Source organism: Physeter macrocephalus, chromosome 6 (assembly GCF_002837175.3).
Source record: "Physeter macrocephalus isolate SW-GA chromosome 6, ASM283717v5, whole genome shotgun sequence".
In the NCBI taxonomy this organism is placed as follows: domain Eukaryota; kingdom Metazoa; phylum Chordata; class Mammalia; order Artiodactyla; family Physeteridae; genus Physeter; species Physeter macrocephalus.
The window spans coordinates 94,695,551-94,710,991 of record NC_041219.1 but is presented as its reverse complement, the minus strand read 5'-3'; the positions used below and the strand labels follow the sequence as shown (position 1 = coordinate 94,710,991).

Here is a 15,441-nt window from a genome sequence, read left to right as displayed (position 1 = left end):
AATTTACATTCTCACCAACAGTGCAAGAGGGTTTCCTTTTCTCCACACCCTCTCCAGCATTTGTTGTTTGTAGATTTTCTGATGATGTCCATTCTAAGTGGTGTGAGGTGATACCTCCCTGTAGTTTTGATTTGCATTTCTCTAATAATTAGTGATGTTGAGCAGGTTTTCATGTGCTTCCTGGCCATCTTTATGTCTTCTTTGGCGAAATGTCTATTTAAGTCTTCTGCCCATTTTTTTAATTGGGTTGTTTGTTTTTTTAATATTGAAATGCATGAGCTGTTTATATATTTTGTCTGTTGATCCATCTGCAAATATTTTCTCCCATTCTGAGGGTTGTCTTTTCATCTTGTTTATGGTTTCCTTTGCTGTGTAAAAGCTTTTAAGTATCATTAGATCCCATTTGTTTATTTTTGCTTTTATTTCCATTACTCTAGCTGGTGGATCAAAAAAAGATCTTGCTGTGATTTATGTCAGAGAGTGTTCTTCCTATGTTTTCCTCTAAGAGTTTTATAGTGTCCGGTCTTACATTTAGGTCTCTAATCCATTTTGAGTTTATTTTTGTGTATAGTGTTAGGGAGTGTTCTAATTTCATTCTTTTACATATAGCTGTCCAGTTTTCCCAGCACCACTTATTGAAGAGACTGTCATTTCTCCATGCTTCCCTTCTTTGCCATAGATTAGTTGACCGCAGGTGCGTGGCTTTATCTCTGGCCTTTCTATCCTGTTCCATTGATCTATATTTCTATTTATGTGCCAGTACCATATTGTCTTGATTACTGTAGCTTTGTAGTATAGTCTGAAGTCAGGTAGTCTGATTCCTCCAGCTCTGTTTTTTTCCCTCAAGACTGCTTTGGCTATTCGGGGTCTTTTGTGTTTCCATACAAATTTTAAGATTTTTTGTTCTAGTTCTGTAAAAATTGCCATTGGTAGTTTGATAGGGATTACATTGAATCTGCAGATTGCTTTCGGTAGTATAATCATTTTCACAATATTGATTCTTCCAATCCAAGAACATGGTATTTCTCTCCATCTGTTTATATCATCTTTAATTTCTTTCAGCAGTGTCTTATAGTTTTCTGCATACAGGTTTTTTGTCTCCATAGGTAGGTTTATTCCTAGGTATTTTATTCTTTTTGTTGCAATGGTAAATGGGAGTGTTTCCTTAATTGCTCTTTCAGATTTTTCACCATTTGTCTATAGGAATGCAAGAGATTTCTGTGCATTAATTTTGTATCCTGCAACTTTACCAAATTCATTGATTAGCTCTAGGAGTTTTCTGCTGGCATCTTTAGGATTCTCTATGGATAGTATCATGTCGTCTGCAAACAGTTACAGTTTTACTTCTTCTTTTCCAATTTGTATTCCTTTTATTTATTTTTCTTCTCTGATTGCTGTGGCTAAAACTTCCAAAACTATGTTGAATAATAGTGGTGAGAGTGGGCACCTTTGTCTTGTTACTGATCTTAGAGGAAATGCTTTCAGTTTTTCACCATTGAGAAGGATGTTTGCTGTGGGTTTGTCATATATGGCCTTTATTATGTTGAGGTAGGTTCCCTCTATGCCCACTTTCTGGTGAGTTTTTATCATAAATGGGTGTTGACTTTTGTCAAAAGCTTTTTCTGCATCTATTGAGATGATCATATGGTTTTTATTCTTCAATTTGTTAATATGGTGTATTACAGTGATTGATTTGCATATATTGAAGAATCCTTGCATCCCTGGGATAAATCTCCCTTGATCACAGTGTATGATCCTTTTAATGTGCTGTTGGATTCTGCTTCCTAGTATTTTGTTGAGGATTTTTGCATCTATATTCATCAGTGATATTGGTCTGTAATTTTCTTTTTTTGTAGTATCTTTCTCTGGTTTTGGTATCAGGGTGAGGTGGCCTTGTAGAATGAGTTTGGGAGTGTTCCTTCCTCTGCAATTTTTTGGAAGAGTTTGAGAAGGATGGGTGTTTGCTCTTCTCTAAATGTTTGATAGAAGTCACCTGTGAAGTCAACTGGTCCTGGCCTTTTGTTTGTTGGAAGATTTTTAATCACAGTTTCAATTTCATTACTGGTGATTGGTCTGTTCATATTTTCTATTTCTTCCTGGTTCAGTCTTGGAAGCTTATACCCCCGTAAGAATTTGTCCATTTCTTCCAGGTTGTCCATTTTATTGGCATCGAGTTGCTTGTAGTAGTCTCTTAGGATGCTTTGTATTTCTGCAGTGTCTGTTGTAAATTCTCCTTTTTCATTTTTAATTTTATTGATTTGAGTCCTCTCCCTCTTTTTCTTAATGAGTCTGGCTAATGGTAAACAAGCTTTTAGTTTTATTGATCCATTGTTTTCTTTGTTTCTATTTCATTTATTTCTGCTCTGATCTTTATGATTTCTTTCCTTCAGCTAACTTTGGGTTTTGTTTGTTCTTCTTTCTCTAGTTCCTTTAGGTGTAAGGTTAGATTGCTTGAGATTTTTCTTGTTTCTTGAGGTAGGCTTGTGTTATATATAAACTTCCCTCTTAGAACTGTTTTTGCTGCATCCCATAGGTTTTGGATCATCATGTTTTCATTGTAATTTGTCTCCAGGTATTTTTTGATTTCCTCTTTGATTTCTTCAGTGAGCTTGGGTATTTAGCAAAGTATTGTTTACCCCCATGTCTTTATGTTTTTTATGTTTTTTTCCCTGAAATTCATTTCTAATCTCATAGTGCTGTGGTCACAAAAGATGCTTGATATGATTTCAATTTTCTATATTTACTGAGGTTTGATTTGTGATCCAAGATGTGATCTATCCTGGAGAATGTTCCATGTGCACTTGAAAAGAAAGTGTAACCTGCTGTTTTTGGATGGAATGTCCTATAAATATCAATTAAATCTAGCTGATCTATTGTGTCATTTAAAGCTTGTGTTTCCTTACTAATTTTCTGTTTGGATGATCTGTCCATTGGTGTGAGGTGTTAAAGTCCCCCACTATTATCGTGTTAGTGTTGATTTCCTCTTTTATAGCTGTTAGCAGTTGCCTTATGTATTGAGGTGGTCCTATGTTGGGTGCATAGATATTTATAATTCTTATATCTTCTTCTTGGATTGATCCCTTGATCATTATGTAGTGTCCTTCCTTGTCTCTTGTAATGTTCTTTATTTTAAAGTCTATTTTTTCTGATATGAGAATTGCTACTCCAGCTTTCTTTTGATTTCCATTTGCATGGAATATGTTTTTCCATCCCCTCACTTTCAGTCTGTATGTGTCCTTAGGTCTGAAGTGGGTCTCTTGTAGACAGCATATATATGGGTCTTGTTTTTGTATCCATTCAGCGGGCCTGTGTCTTTTGGTTGGAGGATTTAATCCATTCACCTTTAAGGTAATTATCGATATGTATGTTCCTATTACCTTTTTCTTAATTGTTTTGGGTTTGTTTTTGCAGGTCCTTTTCTTCTCTTATGTTTCCCACTTAGAGAAGTTCCTTTAGCATTTGTTGTAGAGCTGGTTTGGTGGTGCTGAATTCTCTTAGGTTTTGCTTGTCTGTAAAGCTTTTGATTTCTCTGTCGAATCTGAATGAGGTCCTTGCCAGGTACAGTAACTTTGGTTTAAGGTTCTTCCCTTTCATCATTTTAAATATATCATGCCACTCCCTTCTGGATTGTAGAGTTTCTGCTGAGAAATCAGCTGTTAATTTTATAGGAGTTCCCTTGTATGTTGTCATTTTTCTCTTGTTGCTTTGAATAATTTTTCTTTGTCTTTAATTTTTGTCAATTTGATTACTATGTGTCTCCGTGTGTTTCTCCTTGGGTTTATCCTGCCTGGGACTCTCTGCACTTCCTGGACTTGGGTGGCTATTTCCTTTCCCATGTTAGGGAAGTTTTCGACTATAATCTCTTCAAATATTTTCTGGGGTCCTTTCTCTCTCTCGTCTCCTTCTGGGACCCCTATAATGCGAATGTTGTTGCGTTTAATGTTGTCCCAAAGGTCTCTTAGGCTGTCTTCATTTCTTTTCATTCTTTTTTCCTTATTCTGTTCCGTGGCAGTGAATTCCACCATTTTGCCTTCCAGGCCACTTCTCCGTTCTTCTGCCTCAGTTATTTTGCTAGATTCCTTCTAGTGTAGTTTTCATTTCAGTTATTGTATTGTTCATCTCTGTTTGTTTGTTCTTTAATTCTTCTAGGTGTTTGTTCTTTAATTCTTCTAGGTCTTTGTTAAATATTTCTTGCATCGTCTCGATCTTTGCCTCCATTCTTTTTCCGAGGTCCTGGATCAGCTTCACTATCATCATTCTGAATTCTTTTTCTGGAAGGTTGCCTATCTCCACATCATTTAGTTGTTTTTCTGGGGTTTTATCTTGTTCCTTTGTCTGGTACACAGCCTTCTGCCTTTTCCTCTTGTCTATCTTTTTGTGAATGTGGTTTTTTTCCCACAGGCTGCAGGATTGTAGTTCTTCTTGCTTCTGCTGTCTGCCCTCTGGTGGATGAGGCTATCTAAGAGGCTTGTGCAAGTTTCCTGATGGGAGGGACTGGTGGTGGGTAGAGCCGGCTGTTGCTCTGGTGGGCAGAGCTCAGTAAAAGTTTAATCCGCTTGTCTGCTGATGGATGGGGCTGGGTTCCCTCCCTGTTGGTTGTTTGGCATGAGGCAACCCAACACTGGAGCCTACCTGGCTCTTTGGTGGGACTAATGGTAGACTCTGGGAGGGCTCACACCAAGGAGTACTTCCCAGAACTTCTGCTGCCAGTGTCCTTGTTCTCACGGTGAGCCACAGCCACCCCCCGCCTCTGCAGGAGATCCTCCAACACTAGCAGGTAGGTCTGGTTCAGTCTCCTATGGGGTCACTGCTCCTTCCCCTGGGTCCCTATGCTCACACTACTTTGTGTGTGCCCTCCAAGAGTGGAGTCTCTGTTTGCCCCAGTCCTGTCAAAGTCCTGCAATCTAATCCTGCTATCTTTCAAAGTCTGATTCTCTCAGAATTCTTCTCCCATTTCCGGACCCCCAGGTTGGGAAGCCTGAAGTGGGGCTCAGAGCCTTCACTCCAGTTGGTGGACTTCTGTGGTATTAGTGTTCTCCAGTTTGTGAGTCACCCACTCAGCAGTTTTATTTTGATTGCGACCCTCTTACTGTCTCACTGTGGCTTCTCCTTTGTCTTTGGATGTGGGGTATCTCTTTTGGTGAGTTCCAGTGTCTTCCTGTCGAGGATTGTTCAGCAGTTAGTTGTGATTCTGGTGCTCCCGCAAGAGGGAGTGAGCGCACGTTCTTCTACGCTGCCATATTGAACTAATCCCCCAATCTTTTATTCTTTAAGTATTTGTTTCCCTGCCATATAGAATTCATATTGCTTTACAGTAGGTCTCATAAAATAGTAAACATTACTTCATAGATAATTAGCAAAAGGAAAAGAAATGGTATGAATTGTTTAAATAGTTTAAGAAAATCCTAGGCAAAATAAAGCTCATGCAAAGCATGAAACAAATTATGTCGCTAGTAACTGACCAACTATCTTGAAATAATTTCCAAATAGTGCTTCATCAAATGTTCATACATGGCATGTTTAGAGACCGCCTTCTTTATTATTTTAGCCATTTTTAAAAATTAAGATAATTGACATATATCATTGTATTAGTTTTAGGTGTACAATGATTTGATATATGTACATATTGCAAAATAACCACTACAATAAGTTTGGTTAACATCTATCACCATACATAGTTGCAACTTTTTTGTTATGATAAGAACTTTTCAGATCTACTCTCTTAGCAACTTTCAAATATACAATACAGTATTGTTAACTGTAGTCACCATGCTGTACATTACTTCCCCAGGAATAATTTATCTTATAACTGTATATTTGTACCCTCTGACCACCTTCACCTTCAAAATCATCTGTAAAGAACTGATTTTAACAAAGTGAACACATTTTGCTTACAGAGACCATTACTCTTATCAGAAAGATGTTTTCATTTTTAAGTTAGAAAATGACATTCTGCATATGCACAAAGTAAATATGTGCAAAGAATTAAGAACAGGTAGATCACTGAGTTGAAGGGAAAGGTAACATAAATGGTTGAACATAAAGTACGAAAGTACATCATTAGTTTTTATTTTAGTGTGGTTGAAAATTTTCCCCATCCTAAATAACATCAGTAAAAGCAACTCAAAGAATTGAAAGCAATGATATTAAGTCAGCGTAATATAGGTTAGGCTTTCTAGTTGATAAGTGTCTCTAATAGCAACTGTGTTTTAATAAATAGGGCTAATTCCTGAGAATCAAATGATGCTCTTGAAATTTACATTATTAAATCTGTAGCAAGGTGAATAGCATCAAGTCAAACCTTTGTAAACCCAAAGGAGTTTTCGGACACAGTAAGTATTTCTAAGATTAATTAAACAGTAAGTCATTGCACATCAAAATAAATCTGTTGAAAAAATAATAATGCATGTAAAATTACATTTTAACCTGATCGTGTCACCCAAATTCTCTAAGGATAAAAGTTTTGGAATAGCAAATAATTGAACATCTCTGCTCATTTAACACACACTTTTTTCATTAGATATACTATACACCACATATGTGCTCTTCCCAGCTAATTTTAATGTTATTTCCAGAAACTCTTTGAATAGAGATCACTAAGCTATTTTTGCAACATGAGTAAAGCACTCTAAAAGGTGAATTAAATCACACACATTATTTCTATATCACTGCACTCAGATATTTTTAAATATCTGTTGAAAGCAAAGGAAAAGTTTGAGAAGAGAGCATAATTGTTTACTTTGTACAGGATGAGTAAGTGTAGATAATCCTTTTTCTACATTATGTATATAATCCATCTGCTCAATGCTGAAAGCATTCAGCAGTTTCCCCCACTATATATGAAGCTCAACACAGAAACTCTTTCATCACTTTGAACTTTTCTTTATTTTCTTTTATTATTTTTTTTGTGGTACACGGGCCTCTCACTGTTGTGGCCTCTCCTATTGCAGAGCACAGGCTCTGGACGCACAGGCTCAGCGGCCATGGCTCACGGGCCTAGCCGCTCCGCAGCATGTGGGATCTTCCCAGACTGGGGCACGAACCCCCGTCTCCTGCATCGGCAGGCGGACTCTCAACCACTGCGCCACCAGGGAAGCCCTGAACTTTTCTTTAAATGGCTCTCGATGATATTCCAAGTCCAAATCACATAGTCATGTCTTTTTCCTAAATTACTATGACCAAAAAACATTACCAATATCTCGAGTGTGTGTTTGAAATGCAGTTAATGACTTTTTAAAAATTAGGACAAAATATGCAAAACTTGAATGCCTTCTTCTTCACCTGGAAACATCTGGGGACATTTATGTGGAGATAGTATTCCTCTTACTTCTTTAGAGCAGTTTTGGAAATGGACTTCACAAGTGGAGATAAAACAAGTTGGATTAGATTTGACAATCTCTATGTAGTGTGACCAACTGCCCCAGTTTGCTCAGGACTAAGGGATTTCCAGAGACATGAGACTTTTAATACTAAAACTAAGGAAGTCCCAGGCAAAACAAGAGTCAGTCGACTCTTTCTCCAAGTTTCCATTCACCTTTAACATGGTTTACATCTACAAATATAGCTATAACCACTTTTTTTCACTGATAAAATAACAATAACTGTCCAGAACCATAAAGTCTGCTGACTTTCCTGCATCCTTATCTAAACATTCAACAAAAGAGAAAAAGAATAAAGAGAGCAAAAACCCCAGGTAATTTGAAGTCATCTGAAATTCGGCCTCTGAGGAGGAAGGAAAGTATCTATAATACCAAGACTACCTCAAAAGAGAGATTTACCCTCCTGAATTTTTCCTCCTGCCCCATCTGTATTTGGAATGTTCCCCTATTCCTCAACCTGTGGCAGTATCTCCCTGTGAATGAGAGCTTAACACAAACCAACTGACTACATCTACAAACATCTCGTCTTAACTGAAATTGGCTCTCCTAGTGGGACTAAAAATCTAGGAAATGGTATGTGTGTGCACTGGTCTTCTGTTTCAAGCAATCTCAGAAGCAGATTTACTTTCCATGAAGCAGAAGGTCGGCTTTGTCCTTGATGAACTCTGGCTTTAAAACTCCCATGGACACAAGGTACCTCACAATATCTTCTAAACAGTAATTACATTGATTTTTATGTAAAATACAGATGATAAAACTTTTCAGAGGATGGCATCATCACCAAAACTGTATTATTGAGAGCTATTTGAAAATTACTCTTGTGTTCCTTGACTTCTTCTAGTAATTGCTTCCAAAGCACTGATATGGGAGTTGTCACTTAACATGCTACAAAACCTGTTGCATTTATAAAATCTAATATTTTCCTTCAGTATCTCTATCCCCTCCCCAGTTTTCTTAATGAGTATCTCCTTTAACCATTTAAAATTGTCAAGCTTATCCCACACTGTTCTATATAATTGATATAATTTCCTACATATCAATCGACATCCTCCATGTCAATGTTCTCATTAGAATCCCTTCATAATGAGCATGCCACACCCATATCTAGATAATTATACATCTAGATAATTACTTCAGATTCGGAAGTTAAAAAGTCATCAGACTACATCTGTATGTATAGCTCTGTTGTCATTTTAAAAATTCAATTCAAGTAAACAAAAGACATCTATACTGTACAAATTTAGGAAAATCATTTTGGATCATCTCTGGTTTTTGTCTGTTACAATGTCATTTATTCCGAGAAAAGTATTACTTTAATCACTTATTTACTCATTCTTTAACTAACTAATGAGTGCCCATTTCATACCAGATACTGTGTTTAGGCAGCAGAGATCATGTATTCTTAGCACTTATAAGAATTTAAGATAAAATGTTATAAGTAAGGAAAATAACAAAGTCTTAGGATCTTTAAGTCACAATGAACTTAACTGGTGATTTCTTGTTAAAGAAAATTTATAATAGCCTATATATGTGGCCTGGTCAAGTTTTTTCCACCAAGTAAGCCTGAATTCCCTACCTGTGAATAGAGATACTTCTGGCCATGAGATATGTTCCAATATCCTGGATGTGTAAAAATAGGGGACCATATAATTCATCAACTAAACCAAGATACTCCTGAGAATGAAAGAGGTACTTTTAGTAATTACTTCAAAACAGCAGGACTTAATCCAGCAATGTCCCAGACAGTAGGTATATGTGTGTATATATGTATATGGGTGCCTATATACGTGCATGTATAGGACATAGAGTGCTACCACTAACACAGAACTGGTGTTCTTTACTGGCACTAGAATTCTGTTCTAACGATACTGGCACCACCGTTGCTCAAAGAGATATTAACATCAGCTCAAAAGCTCTTATAGCTACTGTGATCTTACACCCCAAATTTGCTAAAGCAGCTCTATTAGTAATAGGTTATCCTTTTATTGCCATAATGCTTTTATAACTTAAAATATCATGTGTCCCAATTTGATTTGGCAAATGCAATAGTAGTAAAATTAGTATCCCCTCCTTCTGTGCAGCAATAAGATAAGGTTTAAAAATTCAGATTCAAAGGGCAAAAGATCAATTCTACTAAGATATTCCCTGTCACTAGGGGGCAGAAGCCATTCATGTGATGAAGTAAAGATTCAAGCAATTTCTGTAAGTGGTTTGTTTCAAAGATTTTAGATTTTTTAGAAAACTGTCCAAGTAACAGAATGGGATACTTGCTATATACATCTATTTAAACTAAATTTCAATGAAATATTTTTGGCTTAAATATAGACAATTTGCTTACATCTAAAGTTTGGGAAAACATTTTAATTAAATGTGAAAAAATATTATGTTAAACATTTTAGGAAATACAAAGGACCTGTTAAGTTTACTTACAATTGACATTAGAGTTAGTACGTAGTGCTGCAAATTCTGTCCATGGTGATGAACCATTTTAGCATCAGCTGTAACCATAACTTCCACGTATCTTGGATACGATAAAAAACGTTTTTTCCTGGAATGTAATTGACTTCTTTCATCTTCCAATGATATATTTTTTGAAGAGTCTCCTAAAACTATTTCCCCCTTTATATTAAGATCTTCATTCATGTCGCTGTAGTTATGAAAGGGTAAAGTGGTTTTCTTTATTTGACTTTCTGTTGGGGGAAGAATACAATAATGTGGAGTCATTAAGTTGGAGGTGACTCAAAATACTGCACAGAATAGAATAACCAAAAATAATGAATACTTACACACCTGCTTCCAATATGAAATAAAAGGACAAAAAGAAATTATTTTAAAGTGTTATACCATATTATCATAAACATTACTACTCATAGTAATATAATGTTCACATTTTCATAGATTGCACTAACAAAACTGTATGTAAGTCTTATTTTAACAGCTATGACTATTCAAAACATATATTAACCACTGGGCAGAAAATAAAAACAAATCAAGGAGAACTTATGTTTTTTTCAGTAGGTAAATTGGGTCCTCAAGCCACTGATTACATCTAATCTCATTACAGAGAAATATTTTGTAGGATGAAACTTCATAAAATACAGAAAAGAAACATATTTTTTGTTATACAACATGTGAAGAACACCAACAGAAAATGAACCCATATAACAATAGACGGCTTTTCAAACCCAGAAAGTCAAATGTTGATATAAATTGTATAATACTTGATTATATAAAATACCTGATTACTTTTATTACATTTGTTTATATATAAATACAGTGTTAAAACTGCTGAAACATTAGGGATTATTATGGCAACTACTTGAAGTCCTATGCATTTATAAAAGTCACTTCTAAATTCTTATTTGTGCTAATGGAAAAAAATTCATAGGCAGCATGAGTGTTTGTCCTATTTCCTTCTCTTTAAATTTATTCCTCTACTCTCTTTCTTATTTTTCTCTGATAATTGTTTAGTGAAACTATTTAGAACAGAAAAGTGGACCAAAGACATCAGGTAAGAAGAAATAAAAGGTCCTGAATAGCTCATAAGGCAAATCATCAATATCACAACAATCAAGATTTAGTTGTACTATAAGGATTAGACAAAATATAAAACTATATTACAGAAATAACTCATTTCACTTAAAATTAGCAGCAATCCTATGGTTGTAAAAAAAGAATCAAAAGTCCTTGAACAATGTTTCCACAGATGAACTACTTTTTCTAATTCTTAAAACCGTCCTGCCTTTTAATGTTACTATGCTCTTAAGTTTTAAAATTTATCTCAATGGGAGATTGTGGGAACCTGGCAAACTGAATATACATTCCTAAAACTTTGTCCTGCCGTATTTTTCCTAGGGTGATTCAACCACCAAAATATTCATGACTAATTATTAGACCCTGGAGAAGTTCCCAGATATATCTGATGAATACAAATCTCAGATTTATCAGAAAGAAGCTAAATATTCATGTTTTGATTTATTTTTTCATCCACTTCATTCATTCAAAATAAACTTTCATTGAGTACCTACTCTATGTCAGCAAACATTTAGAAACTGAGGAGCAAACAGCATCTAATAAGGCTTACGCTCTCGTGGGAAGAGAAAAAAATAAATGAACACATATTGAAGCACTTAAAGTTACCTCAAATTTGTTCTTAAATAACAATTCAACCAAAAGACAAAAAAAGTGACTCAACCTTACTAAAATGGCTAAAACTTAAAAGACTGATAATACCAAGTGTTGGTACAGCCACTTTGGAAAACTATCTGGCAATTTCTAAGTTAAGTTACACATGTACCCCACGGCCCTGCAATTACAAACCTAGATACATACCTAAGAGAAGGAAAATACATGTCCACAAAACAGTTGTATAAAAATGTCCATAGCATGACCAGCATAGACACCAATGGAACAGAATAAAGAACCAAGAAATAAACCCTCACATATTTGGTCAAATGATCTTTGACAACAGTGCCAAGGACACTCCATGGGGAAAGAAAAGGCTCCTCAACAAATGGTGTTGGGAAAACTAGATATCTCCATGTAGAAGAATGAAATTGGCCCTTATCTTACAACATATATAAAAATTAACTCAAAATGGATTAAGATCTAAAGGAAAGACCTAAAACTTTGAAACTCCTTAAAGAAAACAGAGGAAAAGCTTCAAGACAGTGGGTTTGGCAATGATGATTTGGATGTGACTCCAAAGCACAGGCAATAAATATAAAAAATAGACAAATATGACTACAAACTTAAAAATGTATGTGCATTAAAGAACACAATCCACAGAGTGAAAATGCAACCTATTGAATGGGAGAAGATATTTGCAAATCATATCTGATAAGGAGTTAAGCAGGTAATATACAGAAAAAATATATGTATATATAAACTCTTACAACTCAATAAAAATAATCTGATTTCTTAAATGGTAAAAGGACTTGAATAGACATTTTACCAAAGAGAATATAAAAATTGACAACAAGCATATAAAAAAAGATGCTCAACATCACTTATCATTAGAGAAATGCAAATCAAAACTACAAACAGATATCATTTCACACCCATTAGGATGGCAACTATTAAAAAAAACAGAAAACAAGTGCCAGTGAGGATATGGAGAAATTGGAACCTTTGTGAACTGCTGGTAAGATTATAAAATGGTGCAACCGCTATGGGTAACAGTATAAAAATACCTAAAAAATTTACATATAGAACTACCATATGATCCAGCAATTCTACATCTCAGTATATATCCAAACAAATTAAAAGCAGGGTCTTGAAGTAATAGTTGCACATCCATGTTCATTGCAGCACTATTCACAACAGCCAAAGGGTGGAAACAACCCAAATATCTATTGATAGATAAATGAATAAATGAAATGTGGTATATGTATAAAATGGATTATTCAGCCTTAAAAAAGGAAATTATTTCATGCTCTGACATGGATGAACCTTGAGGACAGTATGCTAACTAAAAATGAGCCAGCCATAAAAATATAAATCCTGTATGATTCCACTTACAAGGTATCTAAAATAGTCAAAATCATAGAAACAAAGTTGAATGGTTAGTTACCAGGGCCTGTCAATATCTCACTACCTGAGATAGCTCCCAAAGTCTGTCCAGCCTGGGTGCTAAAAAATCAAACATCTCACTGGCTAATAGTAAGTTAAACAACACATTTGATGAAGCACTATGTCTTGAAGGAGTCAGACTGATAGTAAGTTAGAATAGGTGGTTATTTGCAGGCTGAAATAATGAAAGAAACAAATAGAATTCCAAACTGGAATGAAAACACTGGATATAGTAATATAGCACAGAAAACAAAAAAGTCTCTAGAACAAGAGAATATATAAATTTAAATTCAATTCTGGAGTAATTAATCAATTGAAAAAGGAAAAAATAGCCAATATCAGGATCCTATAAACATTAAGAAGACATTACAAACAACTTGATGCAAAAAAATTCAGAAATGTTTTCTAGAACATTTCTGAAAAAAATACAACTTATCAAAACTGACCCATAAAGAATTAGAAAGCCTAATAGCCACATAACTTTAAAAAAATTGAACTCTAATCAAAATCCAGTCTCAAAGGGCTTCACCAGTAAATATGATTAAACATTTAAAGAAGAAATAGCTCTCCTTTCTCAAACAGTTTTCTAAGAATTAAAAAAAAGAGGGAGAAAGATTCCAAACATGTTTTATGAGGATTTTAAATGACGATATATCAGAATATCTTCAAGATCTTGGTTTTTATTTTTAAAAAAGGACTCTTTAGGACACAAAAAATACTAACCATAAACACTATTCATCTGAGTAAGTTAAGACTTTGAATTTGTGTTTACCACTATGGGAGCAGGAGAAGGTATCTGCAATAAATATAAATAAAGGGCTTGAGGAGTCAAGATGGCAGTGTCAAAAGACACAGAGTTTGCATCTCCCCACAATTAGGGTGCCTGCCGGATGCTGGTAGAGGACCCCGACGCCCAAGGAGACAGGAAGAACCCCCAAGCAAACCGGTAGGACATGGGGGCACTAAGCAGGGAGGAGAAGTGGAGGCCGGACAGAACTGGTGCCCCTGAGGGGTGACTGAGAGGGGGGAGGGGTTCCCAAGCCTAGAGGGATCCTCAGAGGCTCGGATTGGGGGGAACAGACCCAGCGTCTCCCCTGCCCAATCGGCCGGGGAAGTCTGCCCGGCTCTCAGGCCCGGTCCTCTGCCCTCAAAGGTCCCCTCCGGCCTGGATTGGTCCTGGGGGCATAGAATGGAGGACAGGAAAGAACAGGAGAGGCAGGCGGGAGGGGCTCTCCAGGACCAGAGGAGCAGGAAAGGAGCGGAGGGCGTTTGCCCCACCCAGTTGGGCATGGGGAGCCTGTTGAGTTCCCAGGCCAGTCCCCCACCCTCCAAAGGCCCCTCCAGGCCACGTGGGTCCTGGGAGCATAGGAGGGCAGCCAGGGAGATCAGGAGAGGCAAGTGGGAGGGGTCCTCCAGGACAGGAGGAGCAGGAGAGGAGCTGAGGGCATTTTCCCTACCCCCTCGAGCCCAGGAAGCCTGCTGGGCTCCCTGGTGGTGTCCCCCACTCTCTGAGACCAGAGGTGGGGGGCACACCTGGGCCTCTTCTGTTCTGTTGAGCCAAGCCCCACCCCTCACACCCCAACCCACCCCCGCCATTTCCAGCCCTGTGGGTACTAAGCATATGTCCTGCCCACTGCCCAAACCTCACCCCTGCTTAGGCCCTGCCCTCCACAGCCAAGGCCTTTTTGACTTTTTCATTTTCTTCCTCTTCTTTTTTACTATTGCGGTTCTGTTTTACCGTCCAGTTGTTGTTTCATCTATATTTTTATTTTTATATTTTTTCTAACATAGCTGGGTATTTTTTTGCACCCCCAAGTGGCTTGCGGGATCTTGATTCACGAGCTGAGGGTTGGGCAGAAGCTTCTGTGGTGGGAGCTCCAAGTCCAAACCACTGGACTACCAGAGAACCTCAGTCCCCAGGGAATATTCATCGGAGTGAGGTCTCCCGGAGGGCCTCATCTCAGCACCAAGACCCAGCTCTACCCAACAGCCTACACACTCCAGGGTTCGAAGCCTCAGGCCAAACAACCATTAAGACAGGAACACAATCCCACTCATAAAAAAAAGGAAAAAAATAAAATTAGCAAAAAAATATGTCATAGATGAAGGAGCAAGGTAAAAACCTGCAAGACAAAATAAATGAAGAAGAAATAGGTAATCTGCAGAAAAAGAATTCAGAGTAATGATAGTAAAGATGATCCAGAATCTCAGAAAAAGAATGGAGGCACGGATTGAGAAAATACAAGAAATGTTTAACAAAGATCTAGAAGAACTAAAGAACAAGCAAACAGAGATGAACAACACAATAACTGAAATGAAAAATACACTAGAAGGAATCAATAACAGAATAACTGAGGCAGAAGAACGAATAAGTGAGCTGGAAGACAAAATGGTGGAAATATCTGGTGAGGAGCACAACAAAGAAAAGAGAAAGAATTGAAGACAATCTCAGAAACCTCTGGGACAACACTAAACGCACCAACATTCGAAT

General features: G+C 36.9%; 1 protein-coding gene across 7 annotated transcripts in view; it reads right to left on the bottom strand.

Moving 5' to 3' along the window:
• The window catches only part of ADAMTS20 (ADAM metallopeptidase with thrombospondin type 1 motif 20), a 198,200-nt gene that overhangs the window by 128,460 nt on the left and 54,299 nt on the right, over positions 1-15,441 (bottom strand). For all 7 annotated transcript variants that reach the window (XM_007106837.4, XM_028491432.2, XM_055085676.1 and 4 more), the window contains exon 4: positions 9,810-10,069. In XM_007106837.4, the coding sequence (XP_007106899.2) occupies positions 9,810-10,069 (260 nt within the window). The remainder of the gene's footprint in view (positions 1-9,809; positions 10,070-15,441) is intronic.